The 25,638-nt window shown below is 43.9% G+C and overlaps 1 protein-coding gene across 2 annotated transcripts; it reads right to left on the bottom strand.

Moving 5' to 3' along the window:
- Positions 1 to 1,369: 1,369 nt before the first annotated feature.
- Positions 1,370 to 22,309, bottom strand: LOC142957282 (transducin-like enhancer protein 1). Of its 2 annotated transcripts, none has more exons than XM_076098981.1 (20): positions 21,559 to 22,309; positions 21,071 to 21,171; positions 20,116 to 20,179; positions 18,984 to 19,028; positions 14,312 to 14,374; positions 14,095 to 14,199; positions 11,412 to 11,631; positions 11,061 to 11,077; positions 8,830 to 8,943; positions 8,482 to 8,535; positions 8,144 to 8,293; positions 7,878 to 8,016; positions 7,212 to 7,411; positions 5,727 to 5,803; positions 5,363 to 5,612; positions 4,840 to 5,087; positions 4,388 to 4,535; positions 4,113 to 4,263; positions 3,761 to 3,837; positions 1,370 to 3,420 (listed from the first exon to the last, which is right to left on the bottom strand). In XM_076098981.1, the coding sequence occupies exons 1-20, from the start codon at positions 21,580 to 21,582 to the stop codon at positions 3,313 to 3,315; spliced, it is 2,355 nt and encodes a 784-aa protein (XP_075955096.1). In that variant the 5' UTR covers positions 21,583 to 22,309; the 3' UTR covers positions 1,370 to 3,312. The 2 variants fall into 2 exon arrangements, with proteins under 2 accessions (XP_075955096.1, XP_075955097.1); XM_076098982.1 differs by having other exon boundaries at positions 11,412 to 11,628.
- Positions 22,310 to 25,638: the final 3,329 nt, after the last annotated feature.

The following is a 25,638-nucleotide window of genomic DNA, read 5'->3' as shown; positions in this document are numbered from 1 at the left end:
ACAGCTGCTCTGTTCTGCTACTATCCATATCTCCATATCAATACCACACAGGCTAACAAAAAAGAAAAGAATCCACAAAAGCTTACCGGTAACTTCTCTTTCCTGCAAACTGAAACATCCCCAGTTGGCTGAGTGGGCCACCCAGCTTCTTCATTCTTCACCGTACCCACTTAATGCTATTCAGAACCACAAAGGCTGGAGCTGAAGCTAAAAGCAGGAAAACAATGTAGACAGGTCATGTGGTACCACAGGATAAACAGTCTTACTGCATGACTTGATGGAATGAGCAGTAGGCTGGTTCAAGAACATTCTGTGCCGATGTGAAACCAGGCTTCCTTTTTCAGTCTGTGGAATTTAAAAAGCTGAAATAGTTTGATTTCTGCTGTAATGTAATCTTCTGATTATACCTTCAGCTGAGCTCGTTCATGTTTGTGTGTGTGTAGGTGTGTGTGCACATATCAATAGGGACATGAAGATCACGAGTGGGAATAACTTTGTTGGAGTAATATCATATAGTCACCAGCTATATCAATAGTTGCTAAGATTGTGATCGTTAGGTGAAACACTGACTACCCGATTGTAATGTATGTGAAACCTTTTTTGCCGTCATGTATGTAACAATCATGATGAGTGAAAACACACGGCATCCTCAGGAAGTCAGACAATTTGTGGAAAATAAACAAGCTTTGAATGCTGAGAAAACATGACCTTGTGTGGTCATCAGAGTTCTATCTCGTCCTCAATGAGGGTTTGGGATAAAAGTAGATTACAGATACAATAATATTGGGCATGTAGCACGAGCAGTCTAGCCGAGTCATTTCATTAAAACAATGTTACAGTAGCAGCAAACCGCTTCACTTGCGCCTTTCAAGCTGCTCACACTCGAACAAAAATCCTTCAGTCGAGTTGCTTGATGTGTCAAGTGGAGTCACACTCACATTAATACCTAGAAAGGGCTTCATCCCATTCAGCTACATGTCAGCCCTTAATCACCGTCTTTATTGGAGGCTTTGAAGGGAGGCCTGAAGGGACGGGCTGTCAGTGTTGCAGACTCTGCGACTTTCTCGCTAGATTTGGCGACAGCTCGTGCTGCTTTTATTGGAAAAGAGTTGTTAACACTGGGCTGGGTTTTTCAGTAGGATTTTTTCAAATGTAGCGTACTCATGCCTGTTTCTCCAATGTTACCGATCCAAGTTAAACTTTCACCATCGAAGTTTTATCTAAGTCTGGAATCCAAACTAGCTTCTGTCTACAATGCTGATTCTCTGAACTCTGAGACTCCACAGCAGTTATATATAATGGAGCCAAACTATTTGATCAGTAATGTGTTCTTGTACCTTCCCAGAAAGTCAAAGACCACTCCAGTTACAAAAAAAACATTTATTATCTAGATATTTCAATCATTTTAGATTAGCTAGCATTAAGACCATTTAGTATTTCTCCTGATTAGACATTTCTTTCCATGTAAAAGACGTACAAAAACAGTTTGTTATTTCTAAAGCATGTCCTGTATGAAAAAAAAAATATTTACATTTTTACAAACATTCAACAGACAAAAATAAGCACAAAGTCATGAAATGAATGGCTGGAACTGACCGACTCCTTCCTGAAACTGAAAGACAAACTGCACCGTTCTCTGGAGGACTATTGACTAATGATTGAATCTTGCTTACGGTCTTGAATCTTCTTTGCAAAGTGAAAAGACAACATGACACAGTTGTACTTCTCAAGGCAATTTCACAAATGTCCCGCATTCAACAATATCAGCAGAAAGAAGTGACAATATTCTGTTTTTAAGAGGTTTGTTTAGTGAATATGGTAGAAAATGTTATTTAACTTAAATGAAGGGGGAAAATACTTTGAGACTATTATTTCTGATCATTCTGACCTCAACCTATAAACTCATTGTAAAAGAGGGCGTCGGCAAAAGAACTGCATTAAAACAGCAGGGCGATGTCTCGACTTCAACTAGACCGCATCAAAGCGGCTGCTTGTAAATCTGAAGCTATATCCAGCCGACCAATGATCAATACCGAGTCTCTGAAATGTTTTCAGGTCAATTCAGTTAAAGCGCAAGTGAAGGCGGGACTCTGTCAACATACGCAGCTGGTCACACACGCACACTGTGGCTCAAGTATAGAGGGGGAGGGATGGAAAGTTGACTTAAAGAATGACATTATGAAGGCTTGTGTTGCTTGTGGACAATAAACCTGTAGAAACAGGAACACTAGAAAACAATGATCAATAGAATTGAGGATTATTATAATCTCTGAAAGTTTTTTTTCCACTTCAGGTTTCCAATAATTGTTCTTTCAAGCAGGATCATAAGAAATGGAGACCAAAAAAGAAACTTCTGGGAGTTAAGCTCTCTGTAGCAACATTTACAGTAAATTCTCTTTTGGGCTAATTTTTCTCCTGAAGTACATGAACACTTTTTGTTGGCATCTGAATCCAGTAGGAATTATGAAAACATACTTTGTCTCGTGACGATCAAACTAACCCATCAGAGAATTCCACAATAGCATGACGCTCGACAAGTCAACACGGCCTTCAAGTATGTTCATTACATTTTGTCTTTGTACTAAGTGTGTCGGTGGACAGCTGCCATTGCAGTGCAGTTCATTGAGGATAAGACTTACTGTCAAGACAGAAAGGTACTTTTCAGTGTAGGCGCATCAGAACAGCAAGCTGAGGTTCTAAGGTCAGAGCGGAGAGATCAACAGGCAGTGAACATTGTCTGTCTGCAACAACAGTCAAACCAGCATGTTAATAAACTACTGTCCTCCTCCACGTCTCCAGAATTGTGTCAGGTTCTGTCCCCAGTCTCCTCTTTCCGTCTGACATTGGTTTACACAGTCGACCAAACTGGTTGAGTGTTCCCTTCTAGGGTCTCTGCCCCCCGGACATGACACTGAATCAAGTGTGTTTTAAAATCTAATGTTCGGTGCAGTGTTCTCCAGATGAGCTGGTCCCAGTCAAAACAATGCCGTGTTTCAGCCATTGTTTGGTCCCTGTAACTGATTCCCTTGCAGTCCGTAGCAGACGGCAGTAGAGACAACAACATCCAAATAATCTGTCTCTTCCATTAAAACATCCAGCTGCTCCAGTTAATTCCCAGCTGATATGGAGTCACGTACACAACCGCAACAGATGTGTGCATGTAAACTGTTAGTCTCCTTTCTGTGTCACCTCGGCAGATATAAGTGCCACCAAGGTCACTCGTGTTTGCGATTTCTGGCTCCACTTGAAAATGTCTAGAAAGCCATCTGCTGTTTGGGAAGGAAGGAACGTCCTTGCTTTCATTCCATAGTGTTAGTAGATGACCTCGTAAACAGTGGCCTTCTTGTCCCCTGAACCAGTGACGATGTATTTGTCGTCCACGGATATGTCACAGCTTAACACCGAAGACGATTCTTTAGACTGAAGAGGAAGAAAGAGATACAGAACGGGGGAAAAGTTAGTCACAAATAAAGAAAAATAATACGTCACTGCTTCTGTGTGTGTGCTACAGTACTTAAAAGTTGGAAAATATAACTGTACGGTGCTCTCATTCCAATTAATATTGCTGAATGATCGATATTATACAGTGGCCATCATAACATGCTGATGCCGCCAATGAGACAGGATGCGTTTCCACACTAAAAGCAATATGTCACCGCATACAGTCATTTATTGCATTGATGCAATGCTGTGCTGGTGGAAATGCTTATTGTCTATGTTAAGATATTATAAAATAAATGTAGTGATCTGTTGTCCCGACCTGGAATATGCTGGCTCCATAGGGTGTTCTCCATGCATTCAGTAAGTTATCCTTTCCTGTGCTCACAAACCATTTACCTGGGTAGAGAGAGACACACGAACGTTAGACAACGACGGTCAAGATGTGATTACAGTGAAAAAAGACAAAACATTCTATAGAACAGAATAAAATAGACAAACACAATTCCCTGCCTCTATACCGTCATGTTTAATGAAGAAAAAGAACGTAAAAAGGTAAGAAAGGTAGAACTTAGCAACCAATTAAAGCACAAATTGTAAGGGGGACGGTATTAAGGTAGACTACAAAACAAGTGCAAGGAGGACTACATCAGTAAATCGACCGTGTCGCTTACCACAGTACGCAAACTGCAGGGAGAGTACACAGCTCTCATGCAGGTGAAGCTGGTATTTGTCAGGCTTGGTGACGTGAAGGACCTCAACGTTGCTGCTCTCCATTCCAACAGCGAGCCACTCTCCTGTCGGGCAGTAGCCAAGAGAGAAGATCTGGACAGAAGAGACAATATTACATTTGGACCAGCAGCTAAAATCTAACTTAGTTCCACTGGGGATACTACCTTTAATACAAAGGGAAGTCGATCAAACACCGCTTGTTGATATAAGTGTGTACCTGTGATGTAAAGTCATGCTGCTGCAGCTGCCGTCCCTCTCTCAGATCCCAGGAGCGGACGGTGTTATCGAGGCCTCCGGTCCACAGCTTGGTGCCGTCATTGGAGATGTCAATACAGCTGGCTCCATCTGTGTGGCCCTGGAACTGCCTGCAGGATACACACATACATTCAGACATAAACAAAAGCATCAGAGGTTGCCCGGGCAGTTGGTGTGTGTATATCACACACACTAGCAAAATGTGAAGCTCTGACAATATTTCTCATCAGCAGCCACTCTTGTAGTACTATTGCTAAATATTCTGCCTCTTGGGGATAAATCAGCCAAGGCTGAGATTCTGCTGACTAAGGAAGGTCAACTTTGTGGTTGAAAGGTGGTTGGAGAAGAAAGACAATAAGCATGTCTCCTCGGTGTAAAATCAAAGTGTCCATGCATCAAGGCCTCTCCTCTTACCTAACTAGTGTCTGATTGTGTAAATCCCAGACGGCGATGTTTCCATCGCTGCAGCAGGAGAAGCAGACCTTGGAGTCCGGGCTAATGGCCAGAGCGTAACATGCCGGTGCTGACGATGTTAACTCTGCCTTAATCCTGGGAGTGGGCGTGGCCAAATCCCAGATTGACAGCGTGCTCGCCTCACCTCCCACAATCAGTGTCCGACCATCAGGGAGGAGACGACAGGAGCGGATATAGTTGTCTCGGTTCTGATGTGGAAGACACAATGAATACGTTTAATCTCTTGCATACATACAATATTTCTATGTGACTAATATCACACAAGTTTTGATAAACGGTTAATACAATTCAATTGAATGTATTTGTATAGCTCAAAATCAGGGCTTTACAATCTGTACATTCTACGACATCCTCCGTCCTTGGACCCTCGCATCGAAAAAGGAGAAAAAGGAAAAACAGCAAACGCCGCTCTCACTCAAACAAAACATCTTGTACTGTAAACCCAGCCTTCAAGCTCACTCACCAGACAGTCAAGCTGCGACACTGGGCTCTTGTTTCCTGGGTGACTAATGTCCCAGACCTTGACACAACCCTTGCCTCCTGTGTAAACGTGTCGGGTCGGGTTACTGATGGTGACGGCGCACACCACCTCCCCATGGTTCAGTGTGTTGATCTGACGGGCGTGGCGAGGAATCCCTGGGCCCACCAAAGCATCCGGAGGGAACGGTACCGGCTGCATCTGTCCGTCGGCCGCCACGTGAAAAGAATAAGCACTGAAGATAGAAAGAAGAAGGCAGAGGAGGTTAAACATGACAGCTAAGATGAAAGAGGGAGGACAGAATAAAGAAAGAACGTAAAAACAAACAAGCAGCCGCAAACACACTTACGGTTTGCCGCCGGGGATTCCTGTCAGACTGGGAGGCATTCCAGGAACTCGCATGTGAGGATGAGGATCAAAACCAACCTTGATAAGAGAAGACGGACATTTTATGAGCACAGTGCAAACACACACCCATGGGCATTGGCAAAATACACAAAGGTCAATACTAACATGTGGAACAGAACACAAACACTCATGAGAACAAAGCAAACAGACAGTCTGGAGCACACACACACACACACACACCCTCCAAATCTGAATGACAAGTTTAAGAGTCAGCAAACACACAGAGGCAGAGCTGTAAGTACTTGTGCTCCCCCACTATCCAACACACACACACACACACACGCGCACACACGCACACGCAGCTGGTGAGTACACAACCGGAGTATATATCAAGTGTTGCCCAGACACAGCTGCGTGTCTACTAAACCTATTTAAACAGTGTAATTAACACGATGCAAATACAGCAAAGAGTGATGAGGTGATTGAACGTAACGCACACCAGCATACCCACTATACCATCACACAGACGAGAGAAATACAGCTGTGCAACTATTGACACGTTGCAGTATAAAATCTACAGTGCTTAAGAAAAGTAGCCACGCCCATTAACTTCCTGATTTTTTTATTCTTTTTGAACATTAGATTAAAGTAGATGTAACTTTGATATTTCAACAAAAGGAGGAGAATGGTCAAAGTTGGGTCAAGATCACCTGTGTGTAAAACAGGTGAACTTGAAGGGGTGACGAGTGATTTTCATTTAAATGTCTGGAATATGCAACTGTTGGAACTGAAGCAACCATCAATTTTTCGGCAAAAGCTACATTATGAAAGCAAAAGATCATTCAATCTGCTGTACAGTTACTGAAGAGTATGAATCAGGGTTAGTAGGATACAAGAACATCTCCAGCACACTGAGTAACTAGGGCTCAATCATGAAAAGAATATGCTGTAGTAAAGCTGGAAATACTAAACTTAATAAAGAAACCTGTACAGCAAATAGGAGGCCACTGTTAAAAACACTCGTATGAAAGCAGCAGAAGCACGACTTGAAAATCCCCTCTGTTCTGTTCACTCACATTCACCGTCACAGAGCACGAGAAGCTTTACAGAGAACAGAGTGTCCAGAACTGCCAACCTGATACCCGGAGGCTCTACTAAATATTCATGTATTGAATCATTTTGTGTTTCATAATTGCACCTAATTTGATTTCACTTTGATATTTCTGTTGATCGTCGGCAAAATAAATCGTAATTACATCCACTGTGAATAAATATTGTAACACTAAATATGAAAACGACAAAGACTGGTTACAATGTTTTATGCACATTGTATGTCAACTATTTTAAATATAGATTTTTTTTAAATTAAAAAGCATCTCGCATACAGCCAACTGCCTCCGTTGATTTGATACTTTGCAGAGGGTTTATTTTTCATGCGTTAGTATTTCATTATTTTACCAAAACACAGTCGTGCGTTTCCACTCACCATAGGTGAGCGGCCGTACGCAGCCACAGCAGCCGCAGCAGCGACACTCATTTGAGGCGACATGTTGTGCAATCCAGCAGCATAGGCCGCAGCTCCGGCTGCACTCGCCAGCTCCCCGTTCATCCCGGCTGCATGGGGCAACATACCAAATGCACCCGGGTACGGGCCGGGTACAGCCAGCGGGGTCCGCAAACCTGCAGCTGAGGAGGAGAGGGGAGGGAAGAGTACGACGCATAAAAGGCTGGTAACAGCTAAGAGAGCATTCAAAATCAACATCCCCTGAATATTTAAGAGTACAAGCCTTTATCAGACAGATTCATTATTAGTACACAATCAGCACATTTCAAATAGCACTTGATTAGAATTCTTTCTACGGCTGTGAAGCAAACAGAGATTTTTAACCGATGTAATATTTCTGTGGATTAGATTTCTCCGTCATATCAAGCAGACTCTGGGAGCTCCGCACATGCATGAGGTTTCTCCAAAGTAAAGGTGTGCCGTTAAACGTTAGTGCTTAAGAGTCACTACAACAGTTCTTTTGAAAGCAGTCAAAAAAAGTAAGTTCAATATTTCTGCAGGCAACTTAGCAAACACAATTTATTGCCCTCTGGCAAAATGAAACAACCCATCATATAATACATTTACAGATGTTTGTACTGGACTTACTGGGTGGATGTGGTATCTCCATGGATGGGGGTTTTGATAGACTGGGCCGGATTCCAGGAGTGGAGCTTGGACCAGGGGTGGAGTCCCCTCTAGGTGTGGGTGTGCTCGACTTTAGTCCAGGTGTTCCTGCCTTGTCTCGCTGCGCCAGAGAGAGACAGAGAGCGAGAGAGCGATTTAAGAAATGGAACTACTGACATGTATTCAACTATCAACACTCAAACTATATTCTGAAAGAACCAGAACATTTGTGTCTGGTCCATCCCTACCATTGCCATCTCTTTGGACTTGAGTGAGGAGGAGCTGGCTGATGATGCAGTAGAGGCCGGACTACAGGGGTCTTTCTTGAGAAGACGTGCTTTATCCAGGCCATTTTCTCTCGGGGAGGGGAGAGGCGTGCCACGGGGGGAGGAGGGATCCTGGTGAAAGGACAAGGATTCAGTTAACCAGCTGAAAACAAAACACTGCACAAAAGGTGATGTTGGCATTTTTCCTGAATTAAAGATTTGAGTCCCATGGACAACTGTGAATATAGTGTGGTTAAATTAAAGAGGAATCATAACCCACAGACGACAACTATTAACAAACAATGAAAAAAAATACTGACCTCATTTGAAACATCCACCACTAAATTATCATCACTTTTGTCCCCGTCGCTGTCCTGCAATCAATTAGAACACAATTACATATTATACACTTCCCGCTGGTAATTTTCTTAAACAGAAGATCCTTTTCTTTGATTCACTGAAACAGGCTGTTAGAAGGAACTTGCAAGTGAATATTCAAATGGAGTAGATACCAAACTGCATCATTCATCCCTCTTAACATTTGATGTGTGACATCAAACACTAAAAACTGCATGTGCAAATGAACACGTACAATTTATAAATGAATTTCTCTCACTTTAACGTTTGCACAAACAAACACGCACATAGTCAGCAGAACCATTTCTTACATAGTGGCTGGAGTCCTTGTCGTCAACTTTGCGTTTCTTGGTGTCGTTTGAAAACTCCGGTCCGTTGCGTCGCTTATCTGAATTCCTGAGACTTTCTGGCAGCAATGAGTTACTCTGCAGATGAAAGAGAGTAGAAGAAAAGCAGAGATTAAAAAAAACAGTCAGGAGAGTTTGGAGGATAAAGAAGAAGAAAATAATAAATAAATGATTTGCAAAGGTGAGACAATTTTGCCATTTAGGGTTTAGTTGGTGCTAAGCTGTGTGCATTCTGCTTGAGCTCACTAAACCGTCTGAGCCATCTACCACTAATTACAACAGCTATTCAGCCATGTGCAGAGCAGGTTAGAAAAACAGACTCTTACTTGCAAACAGGTTAATAGTTCACAGAAGCATGAATTAAGCAGCACTAACACTTTAACAGCAACCTCTTTTCTCACTTGACCAAAGCCAGTCACAGCCACACACTAACGCACGCCTCTGAAGTTGATGATTACATTAAGTGGCTCTCAAAATCTATCAGTGCTCCCTCTTCTGGCTTGTGACAAGCTGCATGTATGCGTGCGTATCACTTGCATAACACTCTTGCATCCCTCGGTGTCCCAAACCCCCCCCCCCCCTCCTCCCCACACACCCACAAAGCTGCCCCCCTCTGGCCTCCTGACCAACGGATCCTATTGTTAATGGATTAGAGCTTCATGTTGAGTCCATTATAGTCTCAGCCTGTCAATGAAATGTGCATCCAACATACACAAACACGCATGCGCGTGCACACATCTAGCGAGCGAGCGCTTGGGCTTTGACCGGGGAAAGGGTAAATGAAGGAGGAATTGCTAAGAGAGGAGGAGGAGGAGGGTGAGAAAAAGGGGGAAAGGGAGGGGATGAGATTAGAGGACAGAGAGGATGGAGGGAGGGTGTGAGAGTGTGGAGAAGAAAGGGTGACAAGGGACGGGGGAGGGAAAGAGAGAGGGGGGTGAAAATCTGTATTCTGCCAAAGGCCCCTTCCTTCACGCCCTCCCCTCTTCCTCCCTCCCCCCTTTATTGAAAGGTTTTAGTGAGCCGAGCACAGGAGCACTGACCCGCAAAACATAAGCAATTCCCCCCCTCCGTCTTTACCCTGTTCGTGTCTCTCTCTCTCTCTCCCCCTCTCTCTCTCTCTCCCTCTCACACACACAAGCTCAGTGTCATATGACTGCTGCCCCACCCCCTTCCCCCCTCCCTTTCCCAAGTCCTCCCTTCTCAGTGGTGGTGATATTAAACACAATGAGAGTCTTTAAGCGCGGGATCAGGGGCGGTGGGAGGGGGAGGAGAAGGGGGTAATCTGCTCAGTGAGGTGTTAAATAGGCACAACAATGCAGGCTAGGCTGGAGGGAGTGTGTGTGAGAGAGTGTGTGTGTGTGTGTGTGTGTGTGTGTGTGACCATGCTAAAAAGATCATTTGGAGAAGAAAAGAAACCTAACAGTTCAGAGCAGATCTAGGGCAGAACTAAAAAAACAGGCAAGCCAAAGCTCTACCCGAGAGATCCCTAAACACACACACTTTTAAACTAACAGTCAAAAATATACAACTTGAGGATGAAAGCTATTTGGTGTAAAACAGAGGTAAAAAAAACAAAAAACAGCAAGGTTTTTTTTTTTTTATGCATAATGACATGTTAAGATGAATTTTATTGATCCCTGAGGGAAGATTGGGTCAGTGCAGCAGCAATAAAAGTAATCCCATTAGAATGACAAAAAGAGCAACAGGTGCAGTGTACCTGGGATATAATCTTAAATTACAAGTCTTATTTTTCATGTTGATATATGTGCTGTGACTCTGAAATTTACTGTTTTTTTTTTTTAAATAAAATACTTTTACATGTGAGATATTTGAATGGTTGGACCAAGATGACCATGTGTATGTCACAGCAGGGATTAAAGGGACAGTATGTTTTTCTGTTTTTCTTACATAGCCATTAGATCATTACTTGGCACCGATATGTAAACTAAATGTAGTTTACTTAGGGCAGACAGTTTAAATTTATTTTACCATCAGTTTGATAAGAGCTTTACGATCACAACACACTTCTATACACAGAGCTAAAACAGACTAATCTAACTATTGAGCTGTCAAAGTCAAACTGAATGCAAACTGCATCTAAGAACAAAATTAAATCCCCCAAAAGCAAACTATCACTTTGAGAGAGTCAAGAAATAAACAAAGTAGACATTGCTGCAGAAAGAGGAAGTACTTACTGTGCCGGGCTCTCGTTCTATTTCCGTTGGAAATGCGTACATGTGGTCCAGGTCATGGGGTTGGATGTTCAACAGAGCAGAAAATGACAAAAATAAGAAAGGAAGTAGAATGAGTTAGAAATGTGAAGTCGACCTTTAAGTTCACACAGAAAAACTGACTCGGAAGCAGACCCAATTAATTTAGTCACCATTTAGAATAATGACGAAAATAGCCAAAATAAAGATCAGTATCTTTGAAAAATATTGTTTAAAACTGCAATTTGAATGATATGGATGTTGGCTTTAAAGTGAATTCTTCCAGGTCGGCCATTTTTCTTTTTCAAGTGGTGTTTCTGTTGTGTGTTCTTTCACCTCTCAGGTGCTCGGGTCCGGATGAGTGCGAGTCTGGCCCGGACATGTGGGGCTTTTTATCACCACCATCTTTTCCCAACATGTGGGGAGGAAGAGCACCAAGTCCTCCTGATAGAGCCAGGAGACCCGCTGAACCACCCAGCTGAGAGGGATGGAGGCCGGCAGGGTGAGGGGTGAGGGGCACGGGGGCACCACCGTGGTTATGGGACATGTGCTGCTGCTTAGAGACGGGGAGGAAAGACAAGAAAGAAAGTGGTGGTGAGTGGAGAGAAACGCTTACGGGATGCTACAACACACAGTTGAGCCTTTTTAAGGTGTTGTAAGCTTAAAGCTGGCAATACATCCCAAACCAACAACATTTGTCACAAAAAAAAAGCACTGCATTTTTGAGTAAGGACTAAAAAGATGAGATGTTGAACTCACTGGTCGGAGCCAGTGCAAAACGTCTCAGTGAACAAAACTGAGCCATCAATATGTAAAAAATCAATGGCACTCTGTAACCTAATCAATAGAGATTTCTGGCCCTATTGAATCCTTCAACAGATGGGACAGTTTCTTCAGTGTCTGGGTTTACACCGCTTCAACGAGCTGCTGCCGTCTACAAGGCGGTGAACACATCCTCTCCCCCTACACGCACACACACACCGACACACACACACACACACCCTCCTCCCTCTGGGGTCAAACACTGAACAATACTGACAGCTGGGATCACAGCCCAGAGCCCAAGGATGTGGTGGGAGAAGCAAGGGGGAGGGAGACGGGGAGGAAAAAGAGGGAATGACGGAGAAGTGGAGGGGCAGGGGAGAGAGCCTGGAGCCACAGCTGCTGCCTGCACTGTCAGGTCTTGTGAGGGGGGGAGGCGGCTGAGGAGAGAGGGGAGGAGAGAAGGAGAGAAGAGGGTCAGAGAGAGAATTTGGCTGGCAGCCCTGCTCTCTCTTTCACACCAAATCAGGCGCTCGTCTGAGCGTGAAATGCCTTTGTGTTCCAAAACATCATTATTGCCTCCTCAGACAGTAGCTGCGGGAATCCAAGCTCACTGATTCGCCACGGGGAGGGGTGGAGGAAGGGGGGGGGGGGGGGAGAAGGGGGGCACAGGAGGCGACTCGGCAGGGGAAAAAGGAGTGCTGAAGGTCAAACCGACTTTTATCTCACCTAATTGACTAACCCACTCCCCCTCTGCTGAGCCCCCGCCTCCTCTTTTCCACTCTATCCATCCATCACTCTCTGCGTCCTGCCCCAACGAATGAAAGCAAAACAACGAAACAGTCTTTTAGCCTCAACCATGCCTGCCTCCACACTCACACTTTCCAGAGTTGGCTCGCATGCCAAACAATTAAACATAAACACACCCACATGTCACACTTGACCACACTAACATGCAGACACAGAATCTAGATAAACAAGGCTGCCACATACACCCTCGCTCAACCATCTTACCCCTGCCTGTTGTTTTCTGGGGATAACAGAAATGCACGCTCTGCTACACCCAGACGCACACACAAACAGATGCAAAAACACACACACATGGATACACAAACAGGACCCCTGATGGGAGTAAATGGAGGGGAAGTATTGGTGGAGGCAAGGGGAGCCCGGGTTTGTCATGGGATGTTAGTCTGAGCTGGTATGTGTGTGTGGAGTTAGGGGCAACATGCTTCATTACACTCATTTAACTCACAAACGGGGTGAATGACAGGCTGGCGTGGGAGAGGGGAGGAGTGGGTGAGGAGGGGGAGTGTAAGGGCAACGCTGTGACCCCCCTTTTACAAACACTGAAATCCTGCAATTAAGACTCAAACAGCAACTGCCAAATCCACCACACACACACACACACACACACACACACACACACACACACACACACCCCGCCTTTTCCCACATTCCCCCTCAACTCAACCCCCATGGCCTCACCTCCCGCCAGTCAAGCCCCCACGGCTCCTATAAAGCAGAGTATTCTCAACTACCTCCCATCCCACCCAAACAGTCCCCACCATCAACACATCTACTCTGTCTCTCTTTCAACCTACATGCCACAGCCCAACTGCGAGCAAAAAGTTGGTCTTTGTAACTTCTTTTCACACTCACCGTGCCAATCCCTTTACTGCTCAAGGCTGAATAGCTGGTCATGCCCCATCACTCATCATATGCTGACGACATCTTTTCAACAAACACCTCTCATCACACTTCCCCCACCGACACGTCCACCATTCTCTACTTGTTCACAGTTGAAAAAGATCAGTGATATCTATCGATCTGTTTTACTTCCAGTCATAGTGCATAAAAAAGAGAAACTATATCTGAATCCGTAAGTTTCATTTTATCTCCTTTTTTTGTTTATTTAATTTTCCTACCAACTCCTTCACATGTCCTACATATGTGCATGTGACCGTGGGATTACTTTAGTGATTAAGGAATTGAAAGAATCACATTGTCTTTAAAAGTCATCCATCTGCCTACATGCCTGCATGTTAAGTGTTGAGTTTTGTTTTTGTTTCTGCAATGTAATTATTAGTATGCAAATTAATTATGAAATAACAGGAATTACACTATTCACAGATCAAAATAGGAACGGTTTTCCATTTATTTTGGAAAAGAATCAAATAGTTGAAAAGATAAAGAGCACACAAAGACATGTTGAGACATATGATTTAAATCAAGAGTAAGTAAAAGGAATACACACTGTAGGTGGGAGGCCTGGCAGTCCACGCACTCCGATGACGGCGTTTAGCTCTGCCATGGTCACCTGTTTGGCTCGCTCCACAGCTTGGACCACTTGCTGTTGATGCTGCATAAAACAAACACAATGTTGCTGAAGACCGAGAGTAACGGGTTGATTTATCCTTAAAGCTGGCAGAGACACTTGAGTGTTTAGCTCAAAGTCACACACACACACTTACCTCCTGTGAGAGGAAGGGAATGACTTGTGCACAGATGGTGTTTAGTCTCTTGGCAATCTCAGTCTGATGGAGGAAGAGACGCACAGAGATCAAAAGAGACATAATTGTTAATAACATAATTACATTAATTTGGAAAAGACAGCTGTTCAGTAACACCAATAGAGTAATACAAGCACACACACACCGGAAAACACAGCAAGCCAACACGCACACAAGTTTATGATATAATAACGACACCCATCTACTTCCCTGACCTCTACACACAAATCTAGTGTATGCCATTTTCAACACACACACACACACACACACACACACACACACACACACACACACACACACACACACACACACACACACACACACACACACACACACACACACACACACACACACACACACACACACACACACACACACACACACACACACACACACACCTCAAGTTTCTCTCTGGCCCGTCGTATTTCTTTTGCTCCCCTTGTATCCTCTGTGCTCTTGTTCCTCTTCCCATCAGCACTTCAACATAATCTCATCAGCGACTAACTTCATTTGCTCTCCCCCAGTATCCATGCCAACACATCCGCCAGCCCCCCCCCCCCCCCCAAACCCCCGGAGGTGGCAACAATTGGCTGAAACCAGATACCCCCACAGTGGCATCAAATCAGATAAGGGGACTCGTATTACATATATCATCCAATCAAATTGATACGAAGGGGGCCAAGGTGAAGAGGGACTGAGAGGAGCCATGAAACGTAGTAACGGCCCATCGGACACACACACGTACTCACATGAGAAGATACACTTACACACACGCTAGATGAGAAAGCTTCCAACAGCTATGTGTTGTTGTTGTTGTGTGAAAACTTATGAGAAGTTGGATCATTTTCATTAGAACGTGTTAAAAGTAGCGGTGCAACAGACTGTGGTTGATCCGCAGTCTGTACGATTTGGCAGCACCGGAGCTAACAGCTAACGTACAGAGGTTCAGTTACATTATGATACATTCAGGCTCTATTTAGTAAAAGTCAGTATTAGGCGACGGTAAGTTATAACGTTATCATGATGTGTACAAGTATAAACTTGTACAATTATGTTTTCAGCGAGAAACTTGAAGGAATGTAGTTGTTTGGAGGAGAGGCTTTCACAGCAATATAGATAGATACTGGAGCGGGAATTATGACCAGTTTAACACTAGTTCTAGGCAGCACATCATTTATAATAATTAGATAATGAATAATACATCATTAAAAACTACTAATGCCAAAATATTTTTTGATCAATAAAAATAGAATAATGAATGTCCTTGTCATTTGAATATGTTTTATGCAATTACACAGAAGACTAAAACAAATGATAAGAATAACGTTAGAATTTTTGACAAGAGCGGTTGAAATGATTTTTTGGGACGTTGGTGAAAAAAAGTAGTTTGGAGTCTTGTTTACTAGCTGCTATAACAAAACTAAACAACAAATAGGATCTTTATCGGACCATATGACTCATCGATGATCAGCAATCCGTAACGGCTGCAAAAAAAGGGAAAGTTATATTTGCTCTTTTTTTTCCTGATCTGATCCGTGACTCAAAACATGATACGCTTATGAAAACATTTCAAAACTCAGGGAAAACACAGTCATCAATCTTCAAAGACATTTGATATCCCACATTATTAAACAAACATCTGTGGGGGTTTAACTGTCCCAACAATTACATCACCTGGTGTAGAAATAACTGGTTACTAAGGCAAGTCCCTTGCCAAGTACTACACATCAATTACCGGTCACTGAGCATGATGGGAATGTGGGTATTTGGTCCAAAGTATTGGACAAATTAAAATGTTGACCTGATAATGAAGATAGGTCAAAAGTCATGGGATTAAAGTTATTACAATTCATCTTGAGGGGGACATTAATGTCTGTCCCAAATTTCATGGCAATCCACCCAATAGTTGTTGAGATATTTCACTCAAAACTACAAATCTTCATGGTTCATCTTCTGGTGACCATGATTTGCTGGACCAAAGTGAGGGATCAACAGACATTGCCATGCTGAACGCCATGCTGCTAGCACTATGCATTTTATAGAAATCTTATAGAAAAGCTGGATAGCTGACATTGTGGGGGCACACACACACACACACACACACACACACACACGTACACCTATCAGCTCACCAAACAACTGACCCCAACAAAGTTCAGCCAATTATATACTTGGACGAGCTTTATAAAGTACTAACCTATTCAGAATGAGTCTTGAACTAAATAAGTCAATGCTTCACCCACAATGTAACTTGGAGTAAAACTGAAACAACAAAATAATTATTGCAACTCACACTATCCAGAGGAATCGAGTAAAACTAAGTTAAGATAGAAGAAACAAACATAGGTAAGTAAATGTGCATCACCCTGTGAACAGTAAACACTGTACATAATTCACTCTTTATCCAGAATCAAAGAGAATATGGAATCAAAAGGAATGATCAGCCTTCAGAGCGCATGCAGCTTCACGTGTCATGAGTTTACATGCCATGAAATACAACGCGTCCAATAAGGGTTTGATCATGTGACAAGCTTAAACACATCTGGGTACATTGGGGTCTATACTATCTGCACAATGTGAAGAGCTATCTATGGACAATTGCACATCTCTTTTACAGTGCTCATCATTGAGAGCTACGTTTGTATATCAAGCCACACAACAGGCTGTAGGTGAAGGCCAGTCTGATCTTTGCACCCGTTATTAAAGCCTCTCTACAATCAATTAGAATGAGTGACCATAACGACATACGTTCAGACCCAGTAGAAACCTGCACCCTGACCAGCCCACGAGTTGCTGACTTCCGCACACAGTCACTCAATCTCATAATGTCCAACTTACTCCATGCCTATAAAGCTCTAACTTAAGAGCTATTTCAGGCAGACTATATCTGCACATCCATTCTCAGAATCCTAAGTTGTAAGCCTATAATTAGCCTTGTATAATAGCTCGGTGATTAGGTCGTCTGACCAACTACTATCAGGTCAGCTCAGCTAATCTAACTTAGATAATGCACACAACTAACGAGGATTAAACAAAAACAACATCTCAAATACCCAGAGCTGCAATCCCCACGTGAGGCATCATTACAAAAAATGACTCAAGAACATTTGGAGGAAGAATAATAAAAAAGGTAACAAAAACTCACAGCTCGTGTACTGACACAACACATCAGCTCCTGAATAACAACATCGTTTGGAAAATTGCTATGGTGCGCCATCCTCACTATGATAATCATATAATTGAGAGAGGGGTTCAGTTGAGGATACAGAGAGAAGATACAAGTATACACACACCATGTGCTAACAGAGAACAGGCTTCCCATTACACATATAATTGGCACCACACACACACACACACACACCTCAGCAGGAGGTGAGTTGTTGTGTATCCCCTGTACCCTGTACCCCCCCCCCCCCCCACAGAAGCTTGTTGCTCTGACAACTGCAGCCCCAAGCTAATGACCTCCCCTGGAGCTTTAGTGTGTGTGTGTGTGTTTATGTGTGCGTGGACAATAGGAGATGCATCTCCCTCACAATGAAAGAACAGTAGCTTCACATGGACATAAAACCAAAAAAGGAGCCAAGAAAACGAGGATCGGGGTGTAGCACAAGGAAGAAGAGATCCAGTGAGGAAGGCAGAAAGGAAGGGGGACAACTTGGGTTATAAAAATGGGAGAATAACACTGGAGGAGAAGGAGCACTTGAGGAACAAAACTAATCGCAGGGAGTGTGAGAAAGTCAGAGAAGCATCCCCGCTCCACCGTGAAGCAACCAGGCCAATCCACCTCCAATTTCCTTTGGTCTGACTGGTCGATAGTTGAGGTAATTACTGATAAACGCTCTGTGCCCTGCACCAGTCCTGAGGGGAAAAGAGTTTTCCCGCCTCATCCACGAGTCTACATACTTAACCATGAGACACGTTTGCCTTGCAATGCATATGTGTACTCACGCATAAACATGTTTGACGTTCTCTGTTTGTGTGTACATTACTGTGTATGTGTTCAATCGCACCCCATCCTCAAATGTTTGCATACATTATTTATGGCTATACACAAATGCCCTTGCCTTACATTACAACAGGCAAGTGTCCTTTCGGTATTTTGTGTTTGCACACATGTGCGTCTGCCCTACTAAAGTGTGTGCTGGTGTGTTTTTGCCTCCCTGCTTCTAAAAGTGTGTGTGTGTGTGTGTGTGTGTGGGGGTGGGGGGGGGGGGGGGGGGCTCCACTGTCTCTCCTTTGCCGGCCCCACCATGATCGATTCCTCTGCCCTCCTCAGCCCAGCCCCTCTAATGTAATAAAGCAGGCCGCTCCCCTAGACAGCACCAATCAATCTACAGAGCCATTCATCCTGCCTCTGGGCTCAGCCGGCCGGCCCTAACTGGGGAAATGGAGACAGAGCCCCATCGATCACGAATAAACACACACACGCAGGCATACTGTATAGCACACACACACACACACACACAAATGAACGCACAAATGCATTTGTGCACGCACAAGGACACGTCAACAGGCACACACACCAAATACATCAAAACCCTGCCATGAGAGAGAGGGAGAGTAAGAGAGAGAGAGAGACAAACAGGAACACACAGAGTGTAGACAAGAGGCAGACAGATAAGCATAACCATACCTGTTTGTGCATTTCGATGTTGAGGCCATAAGACATCTCATAGTACTGAGGAGGACAGAGGGTCATATTAGTAAAAGGAATTCGGAAACTTAAAGCAACTTAGAGAGTGTGCGTGACGTTACATGTGTGTTATTGTAATAACCAGGCATGCAGTTCTTGTGTCGCACCAGGTCATTCTCACAGAGCAACCAAACAGATTTTAATAGATCCGACATCCAAATTAAAAGCTTTTTACCTGTACAGGAGTGTCACCAGAGAGGCGAAGTAGATACATATGTTCGTACTTTTTGTTTGTTCCGGTGTCAGACTAAAGGCTTTAAAAACCCTAAGCTTGATTTCACCTCACTTTGTTTTGAATTAAATCATTAAACCTAGTGAAATGTTGGATTTGCTTAAACACTGGAGCTCAGTTTAATCAAAATGAAAAATCTGCCAAATCTGCCAAATTTGCAAAAATTGTAGCAGTCTAATCGGACACTCGGATCATGTTCATTAGCGTGCCTGAGTGGAAACTCTCGGTCTAAAGTAGCTTTCGCTGTGCATTGAATCTTATCATGCCTCTTCCCTTCGTTCGGATAGTACCGTATTTTCCGCACTATAAGGCGCACTTAAAAGCCTTTAATTTTCTCGAAAAACGACAGTGCGCCTTGTAATCCGGAGCGCCTTATATATGGATCAATTGGTTAATTGGTTGATCCATACTGGTTGTACACGGCGCTCTGTCAAAATGTTTCAGTACGACTGGTAAACTACAATGCCGCACCGCGGTAAACACCGGTACTGTGCTTACTCCTAGTCCAACACCACTTGTGTGTATAAAGACCCCAAAATGGCACCTTTCAAGAGACACGCTTACGACGCTATTCTATTCTATGCGCCTTATAATCCGGTGCACCCTATATATAAAAACAGTTCTAAAATAGGCCATTCATTGAAGGTGCGCCTTATAATCCGGTGCGCTTTATAGTGCGGAAAATACGGTAATACAGTAATATACAGTAAAGATGAAAGTTCAGCTCCAGAACACATGGAACACGGTATTCTCCTCAAGGACACGTCAGCAGGGTAAATGTCTGTCGTGTCATGATGTCATGTGTGATGCAAAATGAATTGAGTGTCACGTGGACCTCACCATGACATAGTGTCTCTGCATCTCTGTCTTTTCACTGGCCAGCTTCTCACACTCCATCTTGAGGCTGAAAAACACAACAATACAACATTTACTTCAAGAGAAACAGAATGTTACAGTACAAACTAGTTTTATTGCCGATTCATGATTATAAGCACATAAATGTGTGAGTCTCTTTTGTCTGAAACATTTAAACGGAGAACAAACAGTGATGATGTTGATCTTCTAGCTATTTTCCTACAATAGAGCATTAATGTTAACAAACATACAACTTTGTAGACAATTTACATCGTGTCATCTCACCCCTCTTTTCCTTCGCTCGCTGATTAAAGCACTTACAAAAGCAAAGATAAACCTAAACAGTGACGGGCACAGTGCAGAAAGTGAAATGCAGCAGATGGTTCTTCCTGTTGAGTTGTGATAGCCAGCCTCCTCTGGCTGTAGGATGTTATAACTCTGCTCTTTGTGTGTGTGAATCAGGATGTGTAGGTCAGTAGCATTCACCTGTTGCAGCCAAACCTCCCTAACTACACAAATAAGTAAAAGTATAAGTAAAGAAAAACTGCACACATAGTCAAGCAGTCTTTTCTTAACACACATACAAGCGCGCACACACACACACACAGAGGGGAAAATAAGGAGTGATTTATGAAACCCTGAGCCCACACACACCACCCTCCGGTTCTTAACCATCACCAAGACTCAGACCTACCGCAGTGTGAGCGCCAACACTGATGCCTGGGTCTGCTGCATGTGTGTGCACTTTTGTGTAATCCAGGTTTATGGGTTAGTATGAGGCCAGAGCTGGGGTTTTGTTCGTTACGTTAAGGGGGATGACTGTGGTTAGGGTGAGGTTTAGTGTTATAGGGTGGATGACAATGAAAAAAATTGGCCATCATGCCGCCCACAAAGACAGAGTGAATGTGTGTGTGTGTCTGTGTGTGTTTGTATTATCCACCTGTGGTACTGTGCCTGAAGAAACTGGAACTCCTCCTTGATGCGGTCCAGTGACTCTGGGATGGTGAACTTGAAGGGCTGGCCTGGAGCCTGGTGAGGCGTCTGACACACACACACACACACACACACACACACACACACACACACACACACACACACACACACACACACACACAGGATTGTTAACATCATAGTGCCTCATTATGTGGCCTACAATTTGCATCTGATCCGCTCCAGGCTCTCATAATGTCAACAACTTTTAATTATTAGCAGTTATTAAACAAACAACATTATCAATCACATCCTGCTTCTCAGGGCAGATGCAGAGCCCAATTAACAAGAAGAAAGAGCCCAATTTAAACACGTGCGGTTAAAAGTAAGGCAACAAGAGGCGCAGGTCAAACAAAGGGGTAACGACATCTCCCTGGCTGTGAACACTCAAACACAGCGAGGGGAACAACTGTTAGAGCAGGAAGAGAAGAGCCTTACCGGGTGTCGCCCCTGGGGAAACATTGTTGTCTCCGGGAGGATGCGACCGCTTCCTTCTTTGAAACCCCGCTTCAAGGGATCCGATTAGGGCACAGTGGGGACGTGGGTGCTCCAGATCACGTGCACGAACCCATCGGCCGTTGTTGTAAGGACCGACTGTCGTTAATTTGAAACAAAATCGACCGCGACGCCGCTCCGTCCCGAGTTCACGGGCCGTTTAATGCTCCTCGCTGTCTCTCTTCGGTCGTTGTCTCTCCTCCGCTCCACCGGCGGCGCGGCCGTAAATCAACCGGAAAAACACGGGAAACCGCTCATTAGCCGGAGGCTGCTAGAGGGGGGAGGAGGGGACGGACCAGGTGAGAAATGAAAGGCAGGAGCCACCTGAGCCGCTCCGGCGTTTGTTATGCGTCCGATCCGAGATGTATTCCGAGTCACGTTGCAGACAAACAAGTAGAAAGTGGAGCCAGTGGACCCTCGACAGACTGTGGGCTCTCAGTCCGAGCGACGGAAACAAATCCACACAAGTTAATTGCAGTGAAGAGTTCCCACTTGACTCGCCGCGGTCGCTCGTTGGCGGTTGAACGGGCAACAAAAACAGAAATGTTTACTTCCCCGCAGAGTTTGAATGCGTCCAAAATAGATTACACGAAAAAAAATAGGAACTACGTTGTTAGTTTTAATAAAAACAGCTCCCTGAAGCGGCGGCAGTAGTCCTCCGTCTAGCTCAGCTTTACCTCAATGGCAACTTTCTCACGCGGTTTCACGCTCCTCAGCTAACCGAAACTGTAAGCCGGCCCACAAAACGGCTCTGGACCAATCAGAGCCGCCGCTCCACGTGGGGATAGTGATGTCGTTCATACAGCTGACCAATAGCCGCTCTGTAAACTGCCCCGAGTCTGTTGACCTGGTTGAGCTACGCGGATTCTGGGCAATCAGGGCGTAGCAAGAAGCTGCCATTCCGGAGGCGCGCTGGGCGGGCAGTGTGGTGTGTGAAGGCAAGTCCCACCTGTCAATCAAAGTAACGTGGGCTCAGTCGGAGCGGGGTTTAAGATGTGCGCGTGCACATGCATGCTGATACACAAAGGAATCATCCCTCACACATACACACAGAAACACAAATACTTTCTTTCTGTAGCTGCTGTGAACCTTCCTAACTAGTGTCATGGCAAATCAACTCAGATCTCCTTCCGTCTCTTCTACGTCTGTGCAATATAAAGTGTGCAAATTAATTTAGTAGGGCTCACTTTTTGTTCCACTTCTCTTAAAAGAAAACAAATTTAATTATGCTGCTCATCTGTTGCTGGCTACGTGTTCAAGCAGTTCATTTTCATCAACATTTAGTCCATGGCGATAGCTTACAGGGGATGCAGGGATAAACCAAAAACCCCAACTTTAATATAATATTGTGAGGTCCTGGTACCAGTTATTAGTCACTCAAAAAAATTACATTTTTCTTAGTGTGAATACAATTTCCACGCACAGAAAGGAAAGTTCCCAGGGGAAATCCTTATTTATAGTTATAAAATTCACAGAATGGTACATTATCATCTAAGCATACTAGACAGGACAGTGAAACAAAGGTTTCCCAAACTTAACTACAAGCATCACATAAAACAGGTTCATAAATGAAAATTTGACCTCTGCTTCTGACCCATCCTTAGCATTTTTAGGAGCAGTGACCTGCTGTAATGCGCCCGGGGAGCAACTTGGGGTTCAGCGCCTTGCTCAAGGACACTTCGACACAGGGATCAAACCGCCAACCTTGAGTTAAAGATGACCCGCTCTACCACTGAGCCACAGCCGCCCATGGTCAGAGGTGCACATCGAAAAAAGGAGAGGAGTTGTAAGGTGCACAGAAGTGAAAAAATAATTTTGATATGCTACGTTTGTGCACATATACTGACACTAAAAGGCAAAAGGAACATATAGGCTTGGACTAGCCGCTACTTTGGATTGCAAGACGTTTTAAGCTGGGAGCTCTTCCTCAGGCAGCGTCAAGATGCATATTATTACATATCTCTAGAAATAAGAAATAAGTAACATTATAATTACATCTTAGCCAAAAAGATGACAATACACAACAATATTGGTAATTATACTATAAACACGATCTTTTAAACCTCAAGTATTTGTTGCATAAACCAAAGGAGATTATTGGCAGAAAGGGCTTTCTCGCAGAAAACCTTTACCTGAAGGCAAACTTGCATGTGCGAGTCACAGCTACAGTCAGAATAATGACAAATGAGTGACTTGCACTGCTCGTCCTGGACTCATGTTTTAATTGTGTGTAACCAGCAGTATTTACGTCTGAAAAACCTGAGCAGCTGTTTACTTTGTGAAATAGGCTACTGAGGCTACATCCACACTAATACCATTTTTGTTTAAAAATGGGGTTTTACAACAGTAACAAAACAAAACAATCTCCCTCCACATGAGCGTTTCAACGTCATTTGCGAAATGATTTCAATCCACACTAACACGCCTGAAAACGACCATCACGTGACTATTCACGTACACTGGGCATGGCGGTGACGGTGTAAACAGGAAGTAGATTGGTTGTGAGTATTATAGTAGTCTTAAATAATAAAAGGTAGTGCTTGATACTTAAGTTCCTCTATGAACTCAAACAGATAGATTTCGTGGAAAGTTTTAGAAGTTTTATTTTTCAGACTTAGTTACAATGCTGCAGGTCTTGCTCTCCCTCTCTCTCGCACTTAAAATTTAGTTTAAAATTAACACTTTCAAATAAAACCTTTCTCGATTATGGGTCAATACATTTGGTCAACACACGTCTCTCACTCGTTTCTTCGGTTTCATTGTTGTCTGTTCTCACACTCGTAGCTCTGCCGGTGGCTGAAGTCTCTGTCGCACTGGAGAGCATTTATGCTTTTGTTCTTTTACAGTTTCTGTGTGGACTTCACAATAGTTGTGCCGAACAAAATAAGCATTAATAAGGAAAGGCAAGTCTTCCGTTTTGTGTCCATCACCCTCCTCGAAGCCGCAAACCGTGACTTCAGACGTTCGCTCCTTAGGGCTGATAACGCCTTTAGAAACACTGCTCGCTAATCGCTCCAATAACAGCTGCTTCATCCGCATGTCGGCACTAGTATAATTATAAAATGCAGACTTTAACAGCTGCTAGTATAGACAACAAGGTCAGCAACGCCTGTAATCAGTTGTCCATGTTGAATTAACCTGGTAGTCGATCGATAATCAAGGCTGTTGTTGTTGTTTGTTTTCTTCCGGGTAAGGGTCACGTGATAGGTGCGTGACGAATCAGGGAAGGACACGTCGTGACTGCTAAGAACCAATCAAGCACCGAACGTGGGTGTCTACTACATTGTTTTAAAAATGCGGTTCCGCCTGTCCACACTAGGAGGTAACCCTGGATTTTTCAAACGTACCCATCTTTCGGTAGCATTTCTAAACTCCTTCATTTTTGGTGCTCTAAAACGCCGGAGTAGTGTGGACGCTCGGTGTAAACGTAGCAAAAGATACGCGTTTTAAAATGGAAACCTAGTAGTGTGGATGTAGCCTAAGTGACTGACTAACGACAGATGTGATAAAGTGACCACATCATGATTAGTGAGGTGGTTTAAACTGGGTCGTAAAGCAGTCTCAGGGCTTTCTGTGCTCCTCTTATCCCTTCTAAGCACCGCTCACTTCACATTCAAAGCCCCTCAGTCCCACGCTGACCTGTGATTGGCTTAGAGAGCTCAACCCCTGACCCCCTGACATCTGACCTCTGACCTCTGACCTCTGCAACGGCTGATCCAGTCCATATGAGAGACTCCTGACTGTGACCAGCCGTGACCTTTTTCCCAGCTCTCACAGACACATTCAGCTATTCAGTGGGTGGCGCTGTTAATCAAATATCTCTGTGGCGTGCACATACAACTACACCCATGTGTGCAGGTGTGTGTGTTTGATCCCATTTTGTCTTTCTCTGTGTCTGTTGACACTTGTCTTGACGTCCCCCCTCTGTTACCCTTCATCCTAATCTGAACCAATCAGATTATCTTGCAATATTAAACAATCAAAATGTTAGCGATATTTGCTGCATTCACAGCCTAAACTGGA

Source organism: Anarhichas minor, unplaced genomic scaffold (assembly GCF_050575085.1).
Source record: "Anarhichas minor isolate MPS153535 unplaced genomic scaffold, ASM5057508v1 ptg000025l, whole genome shotgun sequence".
NCBI classification, from domain to species: Eukaryota; Metazoa; Chordata; class Actinopteri; order Perciformes; family Anarhichadidae; genus Anarhichas; species Anarhichas minor.
This window is presented reverse-complemented; position numbering and strand designations above follow the sequence as displayed.

Coding starts and splice junctions, on each gene's coding strand:
- LOC142957282 (XM_076098981.1), bottom strand. CDS start 21,582: ATGTTTCCCCAGGGGCGACACCCG. Junction 14,375..18,983: donor ACATCGAAATGCACAAACAG/GTATGGTTATGC, acceptor TTCCTCCATCAG/ACTGAGATTGCCAAGAGACT. Junction 11,632..14,094: donor TGCCAGGCCTCCCACCTACA/GTGTGTATTCCT, acceptor CCCGTCTCTAAG/CAGCAGCACATGTCCCATAA.